The sequence below is a fragment of the Chinchilla lanigera genome, unplaced genomic scaffold (genome assembly GCF_000276665.1).
Source record: "Chinchilla lanigera isolate Chin_1 unplaced genomic scaffold, ChiLan1.0 scaffold00021, whole genome shotgun sequence".
Classification (NCBI taxonomy): Eukaryota; Metazoa; Chordata; class Mammalia; order Rodentia; family Chinchillidae; genus Chinchilla; species Chinchilla lanigera.
The window spans coordinates 18548469-18565947 of NW_004955422.1; the positions used below are offsets into that span (position 1 = coordinate 18548469).

The following is a 17479-nucleotide window of genomic DNA, read 5'->3' on the forward strand; positions in this document are numbered from 1 at the left end:
TGAAATTGGTCTTATCAAGTAAATGCCCATAGGAGCCCTAGGAGGACCTTACCTATCCATTCATCAGATGAATATATAATAGCTATAAGTGATTTTATTCTGTATTACTCAAAAAGGGTCAGCTAGTCTACCTTTACCTTAGAAACAGAGAGACTGGCCCAAGGGTAAAAACAATTTGACCTGTCATCCTTTTCTCTTTTTTTTGGCTCTTTTTTTGAGACAGGGTCTCGCTATGCAGTTCAGGCTGGCCTTGAGCTCACTTTGTAGCCCAGGCTGGCCTGAACTCGCAACAATCCTCCTGCCTCAGCCTCCCAAGTGCTGGGATTATAGGCATGTGCCACCACGCCCAGCAGCCTGACCTGTCATCCTTCATCATGTAGTTTGCAGCTAGAGCCACTGGGTGCCACTCTTGTGCCATTAGCAAATTACTTATCACTAAGTGGTCATTACTGGTGATCTTGGGATTAATGTGATGCTTGGCTTGCTCTTCTTCCCTGGGCTTACCACTTAGCCTTACATGGTCACAGTGTTACTAGGTTTTGGAGCCAGGAAATCTCAATACAAACCTTAGCCTTGCATTTACTAGCTGTGTGCTTGGAATTGGAAAAGTTTTATAACCAGTTTCCTTATCTGTAAGATGAGAAAACTATGACCTAATTTATAATATCTTCACAGAGATTAAAGTGGAAATTCTGACACAGATTGGATGCAGTAAATGCTTCTTTCTTGCAAGACCTATGACTACTGGCAAGACTTAGAGTCCACTAGCCATCTGCCAAATTAACTGGGTTATGAATGGCTCAAAGTTATAAGCCATCACTATAGACAAAAAACAGGGTAAAGAGGTCAGATCATTCCTTTTTGAGATCTCACTAGAATAGAGAGAGGTTCAAACAAAAGGGCTTCAGAAGCTGAGATGATTCTAGATCCAGAATAGTTTCTCTGTCCACATGACCTAGGTCCTTTGACAGTGGCACATGCCTCATCCTGAAGGTGTGGATGGCTGCAGTGAATCGAACTGTGCCCTTCCCCAGTGACCTTACTGAGTTGGAACTATAGGTGAGCACTATCACTCAATAGTAAAGTCTTTTATTTTAGGTGAGTGTGAAATAGTATCTTATTGTGTTTTTTATTGAATTTTCAGAATGACTATGTTTAGCATCTTTTTTTCTTTTAAGTACGGGGGATTGATCCCATGGCTTCACACATGCTAGATAAGCACTCCTCATGTTCATGTAGATCAGTAGTACAGTGCCTGCCCAGCACTTGCGAGGGCCTATGTTCATTCCCTGGTACCTGCAAAAAAATTTTTGAGACAGGGATGCCAAGGTAGGCCTGGAACATGAGATGCCAAGAAAGGCCTGGAACTTGAGATCCTCTTGCCCCAGGCCTCCAAGTGGCTGAGATTACAGGCATGCACCACTGTGCCCAATCCTGATCATCTTTCTTATGGGATTATTTGCCATTACCTCAATCTTCTCTTGTGAAGTATATTCAAATATTTTGTTCATTTGAAAAGTTAGCCGATTTGTTACTGAGTTTTGAAAATTCTTTACGTAAGTCTGGAAAATGCAGAGGGTTTTTGTTTGTTTGATTACTGGGAATCAAACTCATGATGTGCTTGCCAGGCACAGGTGCTGTGCCGCTGAGCTATTCCCCCGGCCCAATGCAAAGGGTTTTAACTAAAAATTCAATTTAATAGATATAGAGCTATCTTATGTAGAGGAGTATTTCTTTTTCGTGAACTTTGGTATTTCATATCTTTTGAGGAATTTGTCTATTTCATCTAAGTTGCTCAATGTACTGCCACAGAGCTGCTCATAATATCACCTGATAATCAATTCATTTAGTATCTCATGCCACCTCATTTCTGATGATGGCAATTTGTGCCTTCTCTTTTTTTTGTTGTTAGTCTAGCTATATGTTTATCAGTTTTATTAATCTTTTCAATTAATCGCTTTTTAGTTTGTTTTTCTCTGTTTTTATTTTATTGATTTGTACTCTGATTTTTATTATTTCACTTCTCATTAATTTTCTCTTCTTGTTCTCATTTAAGTTGGAAGGTGATGTCATTGATTTATTTTTCTTTTCTAACAGGCATTTTTCTCTCTAGCTACCACAATAGCTACCTCCTACAAGTTTTGATAATTTGCATTTCTTTTTTCCTTTTTTTTTGAGGCAGGATCTCACTATGCAATTCAGGATGGCCTTGAACTCATGACCATCTTCCTGCCTCAGCCTCCAAAGTGCTGAGATTATAGGCATGTACTACCATGCTTGGCATATTTCTTACGTTTATTAGTGTACATGTTTATGGTACATAATGATTACATCTATCATGGGGAGTTGGTACAGGTACATAACACATCTTAATTCTTTTTATGTTCCCTTCCCCTCCCTTTTCTGCCAGCTGCATTTTTTCCTCTATAATCCCCCTCCCCTCCCCTCCATCTCTGCCCCCTATTACCTATCTTTTACTTTGCTCTTTATATTTTGGGTTTCTCATATAAGAGAAACCATGTGATATTTAGGCTTGTGTCTGATTAATTTTACATAACATTATGACTTCAAGGTGTATCCATTTTCCTACAAATGTCTCAAGTTTACCCTTCTTTATGGCAGAGAAGACTCCACTGTGTATAAATAAATATATTTATTCTGTCATCTGTTTCCAAGATTTACCTATTACAAATTGTGCTGCTATAAACATGGATATGCATGTTACCTATGTAATATGATGATGTTCTCTTTCTGGAAGGTACCTAGAAGGGGAATAGCTGGGTTAAATAGAATTGGACTTAGTCTTTGGGTTTTTAAAATTTTTTTCTAGACAGGGTCTTGCTATGCAGTTCAGGCTGGCCTTGCACTCACAGTGGTCCTCATGCCTCAGAGTGCTGGGATTACAGGTGTGTACCACCACACTATACTTTTATCTGATTTCTTGATGACAACCATTTTTCCTGGAATAAGATAGAATCTCAGTTTTTTGTTTTTGTTTTTGTTTTTGTGTGTGTGTGTAAGTGTGTGTTTTCCAAGACAGGGTCTCCTTATCAGTTCAGGCTGGCCTTAAATGCAGTATGTAGCCCTGGCTGGCCTTGAACTTGCAGTGATCCTCCTACTTCAGCCACCTGAGTGCTGGGATTATAGGTGTGTGCCACCATGCCCACATAGGTGGGCATTTTAATTTGTATTTCTCTAATGGTCAGAAATGTTGAATATTTTTGGTGTATTTATTGGCCATTTATATCTCTCTTTTGAGAAGTGTCTATTCATTTCAGTTGCCCATTTTTGATTGGATCTTTTATTTTGGAGGGTCTAATTTTTTTGAGGTCTTTATATATTATAGATATTAGTTCTCTCTGTCCAAGAAAAACCTGGCAAAATGGTTTCCTACTTTGTAGGTTATCTCTGTACTCTGTTGTTTGCTTAACTGTACAGAAGCTTTTTAATTCGATATGATCCCATTTGTTGATTCTTGGGGTTATCTCTTGTGCATCTGGGGATCTGTTTAGAAAGTCCTTGCCTATACCTCTGTCTTCAAGAGTTTTTACCTATTTTACCTTCCAGCAAGTTGTTTCTAATTTAATATTTAGAGCTTCCATTTTTTAGCTTAGTATGTGGTTAGAGATATGGGTCTAGATTCAATCTTCGGCATGTAGATAGCCAGTTTCCTGGCACTATTTGTCGAAGAGGCTATCTTTCCTCCAGGGAAAAGATTTGGCCCTTCTGTCAAAGATCAGGTGTGGAATGTGCTTAGAGGGTTTTTTGTTTTGTTTTGTTTTGTTTTTTTTGGTCTTTTTTTCTTTTTTCTTGAAACAGGGTTTTACTATGTAATTCAGGCTGGCCTTGAACTTTCTTGGTAGCCCAAGCTCTTGCCTCAGCCTGCCGAGTTCTGGCATGAGCCACCACACCAGGCCTTTGAATTGTTTCTGCATCTTCTATTTTGTTTCATTGATCCACATTTCTGTTTTTTTGTCAATACTATGCTGTTTTTATCACTATAGCTTTGTAGTATAATTTGAAGCCTGGTGTTGTGACTCTTCTTGCCTTGCTCTTGTTGTCTAGGATTGCTTTTGATACTCTAGGTCTCTTCTGGTTCCACCTGAATTTTAGTACTGTTTTCTCTAGTCCTTTCAGGAATGCTACTGGTATTTTCATTGGGACTGGGTTAAATCTCTGTATCAGTTTCTAAAGTATGGTCATTGTACCTATATTGGTTCTGCCTATCCAGGAACCGGGCATATCTTTCCATGTTCTGATATCTTTTTCAATCTTTTTCAGAGTACTGTAGTTTTTATTGTAGAGGTATTGCACTATCTTGGTTTTGTTCTTTCCTAGGTATTTTTCTGGTTGTTACTGTAAAAGGTATTATTTCCCTAGTATCTTTTGTGTTGAGTTCATTATTGGTACAGGGATGCCACTGATTTTTGTCTATTGATTTTGTATCCTGATACACCACTGAATTTGGTTTTTAATTCTAAGAGTCTTTTTGTGGAATTTTTGGGGTCTTTTCTGTAGAGGATCATGTCATCTGCAAATAATGATAATTTGACTTCTTCCTTTCTTATACATATCCCTTTTATTTTTTTCTTTTGTCTTATTTCTCTGGCTATATTTCAAGAGCTGTATTGAATAATAGTGTTAATAGTAAACATCCTTGTCTTGTTCCTGAATGTAGAGGGAAAGCTTTCAGCTTCTCTCCATCTAATGTGATATTGGCCATTGGTCTGTCATAAATGATTTTTAGGAGATTGAGATATGGTCATACTATACCTATTTTCTTCAGTTTTTTTTAAAATCATGAATGGATGTTGGATTTTGTGTAAAGCTTTTTCTGAGTCAACTGAGATGATTGTGTGACTTTTGTCCTTGCTTCTGTTTATATGATGTGTTATATTTATTGATTTGTATATGTTGAACCATCCCTGCATCACCGAGATGAATCCTACTTGGTCAGGATGTACTATCTTTCTGATTATTTGTTGCATTCTGTTTGCCAGTATCTTGATGAGAATTTCTGTGTTAATGTTCACTAAAAAGATTAGCCTATAGTTCTCTTTTATGGTTGGATCTTTTTCTTGTTTTGGAATCAGATCAACACTAGCTTCCAGGAATAGCTTTGGGAGTACTCCTTCCCATTGGATTTCACCAAAGAGATTGAGGAGTATTCGCATTAAGAGTTAGAGGAGTACAGGCATTCCTACAGGAATGACTGTATCAGAACCTGAGCTTTTCTTAGTTGGTACCTTTTTTTTTATTATTACTTCTTCACTCTCACTGCCTGATACTGGATTGTTTAGGATTTTTATGTTTTCCTGGTTTACCTCTGGTAATTCATACGCATCAAGGAATCTATTTCTTTTGAACTCACCATTTTATTAGAGTATAGGTTCTCAAAGTATGTAGTTTACTCATAATCTGGATTTCAGCAGTCTCTTGTGATTTTACCTTTTCTTTTCCTAACTGGGTCTTTTCTTTCTTTTTGGGAGTAAGATTGGCTAGGGGTTTATTCTTTCAAATAACCAAGTCTTTGATTCACTGATTCTTTGTATTATTTTTTAACTCTCCCTTTCATTAATTTCTGCTCTGATCTTTATAATTTTCTTCTTTGTACTAGCTTTGAATCTGGATTGCTCTTGTTTTTCTAGGATCTTCAGGTGCATTGTTAGGTTACTAGGTATGTTAGTTACTTTTCTCTCGTTGGTGGGATAAAATAGCAAACATCCAAAGTTAAAGAGGGAAAGGTTTATTTAGCTCATAGTCTGTAGAGGTTTCAAAAGCCCATAATCAGCTGGCTCTAAAGCAGGGTGGCATGGCAGAGGGGCAACCATTCATGGCAGTGGAAAACCGCAAAAGGAACAAGACCAAAAGGGAAGAGCAAACCTCTTTTCCTCCCTTATATTGTATGCAGGCCACCCACCCTAGGGTGGGTATAGCACTCATACCCCCAGTCCCAGAACTAGACAATGAACCAATCACAAGCTCTAGATTCAGCCACCTCTGAAAAGCCCACCTCCATGACTGCATGAGGCTTTGTGGGACATCCAGACACAAACCGCAATACTAGGCTTGCTCTGTGTGATGTGGCATTCAGTTATAACATCCCTCTTAGGAATGCTTTCACAATGTCTCATAGGTTCTGGAATGCTGTACTAACATTATCATTTGATTGTACGAGCTGATTTCTTCCTTGATTACTTCTGTGACTCACTGATTATTCAAGAGGGTATGTTTAATTTCTATGTGTTTGCATAATTCCTATGGTTTCTTTTGTCATGTATTTCTAGTTTCATTGCATTATGATCTAACAGTATGCATGGGATAATTTTTTGATTCTTTTGCATTTACTTAAGCATACATTATGCACAAGCATATGGTCTCTTTTGGAGAAAGTCCCATGTGCTATTGAGAAGAATGTATATTCTATTTGTGTAGGTGGAACACTACAATATCCATTAGATTTATTTGTTTAAGGTTTGGTTTAACTCTGATTTTTTTTGTTGATTTTTTAAAATGTAGTTGATTTATTTGGGACAATTTGTGGGGTGTTGAGGTCCTCCATTATAACTGTGCTGGGGTTTCTCTGTTTCTTTTTATGTCCAATAGTGTTTGTTTTATGAAGCTGGGTGTGCTAGTGTTTTGTCCATGTGTGTTTATTGCTGTCCTCTTGCTGAATTATTCTCTTAACCAAAATGTAGTGACTTTCTTTGCCTGTTCTGATCAGTTTTGGCTTGAAGTCCACTTTTCCTGAAATTAGGATACTTACTGCTTTTTTCTGGGTTCCTGTTACATGGAATATTGTTTTCCATCCTTTGATTTTTTTTTTTTAACACAGGGTCTTGCTATGTAGTGCGGCTGACCCAGGATGACCTCAAACTCATGGTGATCCTCCTGCCTCAGCTTCCTCAGCTCTGGGATTACAGGCATGTGCCACAATGCCTGTTTCATGTATCTTAAAGCTCTCTTAAAAGGTACATGAATGTTTAAGAGTACAGGCAGTCCTTGATTTATGATGGTTTAACATGATTTTTCAACTTTATGATACTGAAAAATCGCATCCAGGTAACCATTCTGTTTTTTAGTTTCAGTAGCTTTCAATATATTACATGAAATATTTAACACTTTATAAAATATGTTTTGTATTAGATAATTCTGTCCAATTATAAGTTAATATAAGTATTCTGAGCACATCTACATAGCTAGGCTAAACTGCTATCAGTAGTTTAAGTGATTTTAAATGGGTTTTTGACTTACAGTAGTTTCAACTGATGATGGGTTTATTGGGATGTAACCCCACTGTAAGTTGAGAAGCATCTATATTATCTTCATGATGAATTGATCCTTCATTATTATGAAATGACCCTCTTTATCCCTGGTAATATTCTTTGTTCTGAAATCTACTTTGTCTGATATTAATATAGCCTCTCCATCTCTCTTTTTTATTAGTGTTATCATGGCAAACCTTTTTCTATCCTTTTACTTTTAATCTTTTTCTGTCTGTATACTTACTGAGATTCTTATAGACTGCACACAGTTGATTCTTGATTCTTTACTTAATCTAATAATCTTTGCCTTGTTACAAGATTGTTTAGGTCACATATATTTTATGGGATAATTCAATATTGTGTGTTTAAATATATCATCTTTATAATTGTTTCCATCTGCCTTATCTTTACTTTGTTCCTATTTCATTTTTTGCCCTCTTTTACGCTGAGTATTTTTATAATTCCATTTTATTTCCTTTCCAGGTTTATTAGTTCTAATTCCTTTTTGTGCTATTTTAGTGGGTCCATTTAACTCAGTCTATTTTCAAGTAATATTATGTCACTCCGCATATAATATTCTCAGAGCTCCCTGAGTTCAATACTCAGTACTACCAAAAATACTCAGTACTCAATACTCAGTACTACCAAAAAAAAAAGTCAGTGGAGCTGGAGGTGTAGCTCAGTGGTTGAGCGTTTATCCAGCATATGCAAGCCCCTGGGTACCTTCCCCAGCCCTGAAAAAAAAAAAATCAACCATGTTTTGTTTTGCACTACTGAAAGACTGAATCCAGGACCTCTATACTGGGCTATATCCCCAGCCCTTTTTCATGTGTATGAGTGGTACTGAGGATTGAACCCAGGGCCTTCACACTGACCTTTATCCACAGCCCTTTTAAAATTTTGTATTTTGAATTGGGGTCTTGCTAAGTCACTAAATTGTCTAGGCTGGCCTCAAACTTTCAATCCTCCCACCTCAGCTCCCCAGAGTGTACGCCACCATGCCTAGCTCCAACTTTGTGTGTGTGTGTGTACCTGGAATCAAACTCAGGACCCTGCACTTGCCAGGCAGGCACTGCACCACTGAGCTGGCCCCTCAACTGTGTTTTAGGGGGTTTAAATAAGAAAATGTCTTTATATTTACCCATGTAGTTACCATTTCTAGTACTCTTTATTCCATTATAGAGGTCCAACTTTCTATTTGGTATCATTTTCTTTCTGCTTACAGGATTTCCATCACATTTATTGTCTGCTGATAATGAATTATTTCATATTTTGTATGTAAGAAAAAAATATTTATTTCATTTTGTTTTTAAAGATATTTTGCTGAGCAAAGAACTGTAAATCAAGAGGTTCATTTTGGTTTTTTTCCCAATACTGTAATGATACTGCTCTATTTTCTTCTAATTTACACTGCTTCCAATGAGAAATTTGCTATACTCCTTACTGTTTCTTCTTTGTATATAATATGGAGATTCCCCCCTCCACCACTTTTCAGATTTTCTCTTTACCACAAGTTTTCACTAATTTAATTATTAAGTGGCTTAGAGTCACTTTATGTTCCCTGGGCCTGGAGTCCATTGAGGTTCCTAGGTATAGGTTCACAGATTTCATTAGATTTGGAAAAATTTCAACCAATCTTCATACATATTTTTTGTTCTTCCACCCCCTCTTCTTTTTTAGATTCACCAATTACATGTGTATTAAGCTACTTGAAAATTGTGCCACAGCTCACTGACACACGATTTATTTATTTATAGTCTTTTTTAACTTCTGTGTTTTATTTCAGATAGTTTCTATTGCTACATGTTTTTCCTTCAGTGTTTAATACCATTAATACTATTCAGTATAATTTTCATCTCAGACATTGTAGTTTCATCTTTAAATGTTCCTTGGGCCTGGGCCTTGGGCCTTTTAAAATACCTTCCATAGCCCTGAGTTTGATTCCAGGAGTGTCTTTCCTCTAGCTTCTGGAAAAATGGAACATAGCTGTGATAACTGTTTTATGAGAGACAATGCAGTGGTTCCACTTAAAGGAAAAACTCTCATAAAATGACAGTCAAGGATCTAAAGGAGCTTCCACTTCTCCAGTTCAGTCAATAGTAGCAGGATCGGTTTGGGCGCTTCCAACATAATGAATAAAGGAGATATCAACAACCTATCAGTGACTGCCACGGCACTGTTTAATGCTGCCACTTTTATGTAGACACTAAAGAATGATTTATTATCATATTTTAGCCCAAACTGGTTATATTCCTCTCTTCAACAGGCACTATGATGAATGTAATTTTCAATGGGAATAGCTTAAAATATTGCAAAGGGTAAGCCAACTGAATGCCTTAAAAGTAGTACCCACTGGTCAGATGGCAATCTTTCTTCAGTATTATTTATGGTTGCACTTGATTAAAGTTCTGTGGGGCTTAAACCTTACCTGCCTTGGCAAGCCTCTTGTGACACAGTAGCAGGGACATAACACTATGCATTATAAGGATTTTTTTTGGTAATGAGTTTAATCCCTCTCTCCCAAAAGGAAAGCCAATTAAATGTGATCAAATAATTCTCTCAGCTCCGTGTTCATTCTTTTAACAGTGGTCCACAAACTTAATTCTGTCCATGATTCTGGTCAAAAACTGAATTGGATGACAACTGAATCAAATTCAGTGGTTAGGTTCAATGCTGATCTTGTGGGCAACTTTGATTTGGTTCTCGTCCAATTCAGTTTATGACCAAAATTGTGGAAAGAATTAAGTTCATGAACTGAGGAGGTACTTCTGTAGTTGTATATCTTCTTAAAAGAAATCGCTGTCATTAATGTCTTTTTGTTTTCCATTGAGTGTACATACACAACTGAGTAAGTGTAGGAGTTTTCGCTTTATTGTGTGAGTACTGAAAGATTAAAGATATCTTGAGGACTGGTGCTGGGGGATTGATAGCTCAGTGGCAGAATATTTGCTTAGCATATGAAAGGTTCTAAGTTTGAGCCTCAACACTGCAAAAAATGAGATTTTTAAAAGATATTTTAATATCAAGATGGTAATTTCTCTATAAAAGATCAGAAAAATGGAAGATTGTTCTTGAAATCAAACTCCCAGCCTTCACAAAATGGCTACATTGCAATAAAAATTGTGGCATATTAAAATAATAATAATAACTGCCTAATGTCTTTATTCTTTTTTGAGATAGCGTTTTTGCTATGTAGTTCAGGCTGGCCTCAAACTTGCCTCAGCTTCACAACTGCTGGAATTACACATGTGTGACACCACACCTGGCTTGTCTTTGCTAATTTTATCTGCTATATCAGTTCTGGATCCGTTTTGATTAAATTTTCCCATTGTGGGTTGCTTTTTCTTACTTCTTAGCAAAACTATTAATTTTTTATGAGACACAGGGATCTATGAATATTACTTGGTAAGTTCTGGGTATTGTTATATTCCCATATTCTTATAAATATTTAATTGATCATTTGTTTGGTAATGGCACTGAATTACTTTCAATCAGTTTGATCCTTTTGGGCCTTGCTTCTGCTTTCAAGCTTTGTTAGGACAGGACCAGAGTATTATTGTAGTTTTAATTTTTCTCCACTCCTGAGATAATACCCTTCTTAGTATTCTGCCTGATACTCCATGAACTATGATGTTTTCCTCTCTGGACAGTGAGAACAGTCACTGTTTCTAGCTCTGTGCAAGCTTTCCTTGTTGTTCCTTTAATCCTTTCTGAGTGGATCTTTACAGTGGATAGTCTCCTCACAGATATGAACTGATTAGCATTTAAATGAATAGTAGAGGGGGAACTCAACTGCAGATCTCCAGCCTATTCTGTGTCCAATCATATTATTCCTGGAAACTTTAGCTGCCTTAGCATCTGCTACGGTTTGCTCTCCAGAGGCTCATATGCCAGGCTTGTTCCCTAATGTGACAGAAATGAAAGTGCTGTGACCTTTAAGAGGTAGCACCTACTAGGAGATGATTTGGTTATGACTGCTTCAGTGAGACCAGCCATTAATGTTCTCATGAAATGGGTCGCATCTCCTACGAATGGATTAGAGCCTAGCCTTCCCCCTCAACCTTGTTTCTTCCCTCAGACACTGGTATCATGCTGTCTGGACTTGTAGTCACAAGAATCATGAGCCAAATAAAACCTCTTTTCTTTATAAGGTATCTAGCCATAGGTATTTTGGTACAGAAACACAAGCTGGACTGAGACAGCATCCCTGGATTCCCCACTCTACCCGTTCAACTTAGGGAGACCACTGGCTTTGCCTAAACTCCCTCTCCTTTTTCCACAGCTTTCATACTTTCTCTTAGGTGGTATGCCAGGGCAATCATCATTCTGTTTGATGAAGCAAAGAATATTTGCTTTTTATCACTTAGAAATGACCATTCCATTTGTTGCCTGATGTCCAATATCTTCAAGCCACTGTTTCCTATACTATGTCCAAAATTTTTGTTATTTCAGCCAGGAGTGTAAATCCAGTTTCTGTTACTCCATCTTTGCCAGAAGCCACTGGTGAATAATTTAATCTTTAATCTCTTTTACTTATACTAAATATCTATACACTGAAGTCCAGAAAAGTCAGTCCTACTGATTAAAGCCAAGAAAGCCAGAGAAGTAGGCTTCCGTTAGACCAGTAATATCAGCTCTACCCGTAATCTGGAGATAAATAGAATTTCCTAGCTATGATCTCCCTTCTCTTGTGAAAGGAGTCTATCACAAAAACGGCTGAAGTTATTTGACCTTACTGAGGGTAGAGACCCTAAGTAATGCAAATTTAGATCTTCAGCATTCATAAAGGTGTATTTTTTATTAGGCAAAACTAATTATAATAATCCTATCATATAATCACCATAGTAAGAGTAGCTACACACTGAGCACTTTTACATACATGATCTTATTCAAACTTCACAACAGTAACTTTAGGTATGCATCATTCTTATTCTTACTGATAGAGAAGTTGAGGTTTAGAAAGATTAAATAACTTCCACAATAATGCCACCAACTAGTGAGTGGAAGAAACAGAATTTAAGGAATATCTAACCTCTCAACCTCTGTATAATTCTTGTTTTATAAAGTTTTTCAAAACAACAGGCTTTCTTGCTGAAAGGCTAGCCTCAGACTGTTAGTGCACAGGTACCTACTCACCCTGAATTTAAGATTCCCACGTACCAAAATGGAAGACTTCCACCAAAGTACTGACTATTACTTTATACTTACTTGTTTCACATCACATGTGCACTGGCGAAGAAATCGGTGCTTGATGATATCATAAAATATTTTGTGCAGTTTGGTCCCAAACTCCTGTGTATCAGCTGCCTAAAATAGACCCGGAGGTAGAAGGTGCTGAGTTCCAGTGCTGGAAACCAGGAGCAAAGTACTCACAGGAAGTTTAAATGGTGAGAGAACGAGATGGATGGGACACTGGCATCCCCTACATTGCATTTAGCATGTCCTTCATTTCAGTGGATTCAAAAGAGGAGAAAAATTGCCCAGGATATTTGGCAAGAGACAGGTAGTGATGGCTGTCACATGTATTCTCATTTCAGTCACCTCAGCAAGATCCTTCAAATAAGGTCTTTTTTCTCCTACATTAACAGTGGATAAATATCCCAAGACGCATCTGTTCATGAAGGAGTTACATATGTGTTCTTCTGTAAAACAAATTCTGAGAAAGCTAGGCTCCACTGACTGACTGAAGCTGGTATGAGAGCTCTTCAAACCTTTCAGGGCAAAGAGGAACCAAAGAGTACAGTCTGCACCCATGGAGATGGGTTAACAGCCTTTGACACTTTAGAATTGTAGGATATTAGAGCTGAAGGGGGCCAGAGTTACCACCTAATACAATGTACTAATTTTATAGATAAGAAAAGTAAAATTTAAAAAGAAGTGACCCACCCAAGATCTCACAGGTAGAACAAAAATTAGGGCTTCTTTTCACTATTTTGTGACCCAGAAAGGTAAACCTATAATCAAATGTATTAATTGATAAAGATTTTGTAGGATTTGACCCAGTAACTATTTTTACAGAAATTTATTCTGGAAAATAATTTAAAATAAGCGATATATAACACGAGGTATCCAATGAAATACTGTTTATATCCGTAGAAAGAATGTTATCAATTTAAATGTCTGACATCTGAGGAATAGTTTATAAAATTAGATTAAAACAATGCAAAGGAATATTGGTTAACTAAAACTAAATCTAAGACTGTTCAAACAAGTAAAACGTCAATTTACATATCAAAACAAGAGGCTTTAGTTATGACTATATATGTAGCACACAAAAATTAAAATTATAGTGCTAAAATTTATTAGGTACTACATATTTACATTTTTCCTGTGTCATACTATCTTTTCAAGTTAAAAAGACTACATAAAAATGGCTGATAAAATGAGACAACCCTGAAATTCCAGTTACTCAGGAAGCTGAAGCAGGAGAATCACAAATTTGAGATCAGCCTAGCAACACAATGTAGCAAGACTTTGTCTCAAAAAAAAGTGGTGTACACCTATAATCCCAGCAATTGGGAGGCTGAGGCAAGAGGACTGCTACAAATTTGAGGCCAGCCTGGACTACATAGTGAGTTCAAGATCAGCCTAAGCTACAAAGCAAGGCCCTGTCTCAACAAAACAACACAAAAAACAAACAAACAAAAAGGTATGATGGGACTGGGAATTTAGCTCACTGGTCTCTACCCTTGCCTAAAATGTGCAAGGTCCTGGGTTCAATCCCCAGCACCACAAAAATACAACCCAAGATTACATAAAAATAAACTACCATGTTACCCACTGATAATATTAAATGTTCAGCATATACTCTTAAAAGGAAGGAAAGAAACTAGCATTTACTGAGAACCTATTATGTACTGCACACTTTCACATGGTCTCAAGCTGCTTGGGCTCCTATAACAAATTATCATAGACCAGGAGTTTGTTTTGTTTTTTTTTTTCTGGTACTGGGAATCGAACTCACGACCTCACGCTTGCCAGGCAGGTACTGTGCCACTGAACTAAATCTCCAGCCCCAGACCAGGAGTTTTATATAATAGAAATTTATTTCTCACAGTTCTGGAAGATGGAAATCTAAGATTAGTGTACTGAGATGGCTGAATTCTTCAGAGTTGCAGACTATTTATTTTTCCTTGTGCCTTCACAATGCAGAAGAGGCAAGGGTTTTCTGAGGACCCCTTTTATTAAAGATAATAATCTCATTAATACAGACTAAAGCCTAACAACCTATCTATCTCCCCAAAGCTCAGTACCTCTTAAATCCATAATCCTGGATTTTGATATGTGAAGTTTGAGGAGGTATATACTCACCATCATCCTGTGAGTATCTATTATTTCTTCTAATTTATAGACAAGGCTCAGAGAAGTTCAATATAGGCCTAAGTCCACATAGCAAGTTAAGTAAATGAGTCAGGACTTGAACTCAACCCTCTGATTCCAAAACCTTCTCCACCATTCCATACTGCAACATACATGGGATTGCTCAGTCCTTATGATTGCTCAGTTATTTCCAAAGTGTTCTGTCACCATTAGGTAGCAAAGTATTCTTCAACAAGGAATTGAAAATCATGGATCAAATCCTAGCACATTCTAGCACATCTGTGTGACCTAGCAATCCTACCACATCTGTGTGACCTAAAGAAGTAGAAATTATAAATAACTTTTTTTATTTATGAAATGGTACACATTAGAATTCATTCTACAAATAGTTCTTAAAACACTTAGACCTCTGTTATGTATGGTCACAACAGAAGCAGTGAAATAGTGTTTGTAAAAGCACTGTACACATTACAGAGATAGATAGGATGTTGTTAAAACCCTGGCAATTTTAAGCATCCTCAGTCTTCTACTTGCCTGAAGGGCCTGGAGACATGTCCTTCGGAAGCTGCCACTTGTGCTCCCAGTCACCACAGTCATGATGGAATTCACAGCCACTGAGAGCGAAGCCTGCAGTTTCTGATGAGCCTAGGAAACACAAGGAGACACATTAACCCCAAACTGCTGGCTCAGAAAATCCCAAAGGGAGCAAAGATTTCAGTCACAGCAGGATGTCTCCGAACAACAATACTCATTGAAATCATGGCATATCTTTGTCACGACCTGTAGGAATTACAATAAGATTTTAAAATGCTCTCTCCTCCTATAGAGATGACTTATTGACAGATACATTCAGAAAACATAAGCAATACGAGACATTGGGCAATAAAACAGATACACTTCCTAATTTAAAAAAAAAGCTTAAAGTTTTGCTATCTTAGAATGGCTTTTTTCCTTTAAAAGGGGACCATATATAGTAGGAAATGTGTTACCAAAAGTACACAGGATAAGCAGGACCAACTGGTGCATACCTGTAATGCTAGCATTGAGGGAAGCTGAGGCAGGAGGATTATAAATTTCAGCCCAGTTTGGGCTACATACCAAGTAAGACCCTGTCTCAAAACAAAGGACAAAAAGGGCTGGGATGTAGCTCAGTGGGAGAGCACCCCTGTGTTTGATCCCTAATACTGCAAAAACAAAACAAAAGTACACAGGATGGAGGAATTCACAAAGTTATGTAAGAAAAAAACGTGGTATTACAAGCTGAGCATGGTGGTACATTCCCTAGTAATCCCAGCACTACGGAGGCTGAGGCAGGAGGATCACTGAAAGTTCCAAAGGCCAGGCTGGGCTATGCGGTGAGTTCAAGCCAGCCTGAACTACATAGGAAGACACTTATCTCGAAAGAATAAAATATGGTATTATAAAGAATTAGGAAGATGGGGGAAGAATGTAAGGTTTAGTGAAGCATCAGTTCACTAAAGATGTGTGAGACAGAGTGATATACAGATAAAGAAGAAACACTGTATCAGTCATTTTCCTATATAATTTCTGTCCCTGTTTACTCAAACTCACCCAGCAGGAGGTAAGAAAAAGCTGACTACAGTGACCCACCAAAGTGAAAGCCTGAGTTTCTAGGCTGAATGTAGTATTACATCACCCCAGGTAGCAGAAAAAACAGGATGAGGCTTTCAGGGAAGAGAGGATTCTGAGGCCCTGTAACTATTAATCTCTTTTTCTTAGAAAATAGGAGAAAAGGTTAGAAGTGGTGGCACATGCCTATAATCCCAGAACTAGAGAGGCTGAGGCAGGAGAATCATTGTAAGTTTGAGGCCAGCCTGGGCTACATAGTGAGTTCAAGGCCTGACTAAATTACATAGCGAGATCATGTCTCAAAAAAAAAAAAGAGAGAGAGAGAAAAGAGGTTGTAAATTTCTTATTACCTTGACAGCCTGGTCATGCTGCTCCAAGATCTGGTCCAGAGTGGAGTGAACAGAATCTTGTACTGCACTGTGGCTCTCCATGAGGATAGCACTGAGATGAGCTGTGAGCAAAGTATGGACTCCTAAGGGGACAGAAAATGTCGATAAACTTGAAGGACAATGACTACTTCAAGAATGCTGTTCATGTGCTCTAAGTCTGGGATGGAATAACAGAAGATGCCCTTTAGAAGAAGCTGTTTCTATCTACTGACAAATAATTACTTTTTCAGACAACTGCCTCTTCAGCAACTTATAAACCCACCCAATTCTCATTTGCAAATAAAAGAAAGCTCAGGAAATTTTAAGTGAAGAATTACACTATTTTTGAAGAAATGAATGAGTGATCCTGCTTAATTTGTGCTATAAACAATAATATACCTCCGGAGAGTGTCTAAACTGCCTCCTTTCCTGTTTGAGAATCACTATTGAGCAAGTCACTGTTACCAGAGTGTGTCCTTTTTATTAGATGTACTATGGTTAAAAAAAAAAAAAAAAAAAAAAAGGTTCTGGGCGTGCTGGTGCACTCCACACACCTATAATCCCAGCACTCAGGAGGCTGAGGCAGGAGGATTGATGTAAATTTGAGGCCAACCTGTTCAAGACCAGCCTGAACTGCATAGTGAGACCCTGTCTCAAAAAGACAAAAAAAGCCCCCCAAAACGGTTAAAATTTACAAAGATAACTCTCAGAACTGTTCATATACAGTCTTTTAAATGGATTAATGATCTGAGCAACCCTGCTTAGCATCACTCAGAAAAGCTAATGTGTAAGAGCAACAGCCAAAAATGTGTCATCAAGGCTTCATGTGATGGCACACACAGAGGCTGAGGCAGGAGGATCGCTGCCAGTTCAAGGCCAGCCTGGGCTACATAGTTATTTCAAGGCCAGCCTGAACTAGTAGCGAGGTTCTGTCTC

At 37.7% G+C, this 17479-nt stretch overlaps 1 protein-coding gene across 16 annotated transcripts in view; it reads right to left on the bottom strand.

The window, feature by feature from the left end:
* Positions 1 to 17479, bottom strand: part of LOC102019710 (chromosome unknown open reading frame, human C11orf80) — a 184920-nt gene that overhangs the window by 7119 nt on the left and 160322 nt on the right. For all 16 annotated transcript variants that reach the window (XM_013513892.1, XM_013513896.1, XM_013513897.1 and 13 more), the window contains 3 exons: positions 16526 to 16647; positions 15120 to 15230; positions 12474 to 12572 (listed from right to left, as the gene is read on the bottom strand). In XM_013513892.1, the coding sequence (XP_013369346.1) occupies positions 12474 to 12572; positions 15120 to 15230; positions 16526 to 16647 (332 nt within the window). The remainder of the gene's footprint in view (positions 1 to 12473; positions 12573 to 15119; positions 15231 to 16525; positions 16648 to 17479) is intronic.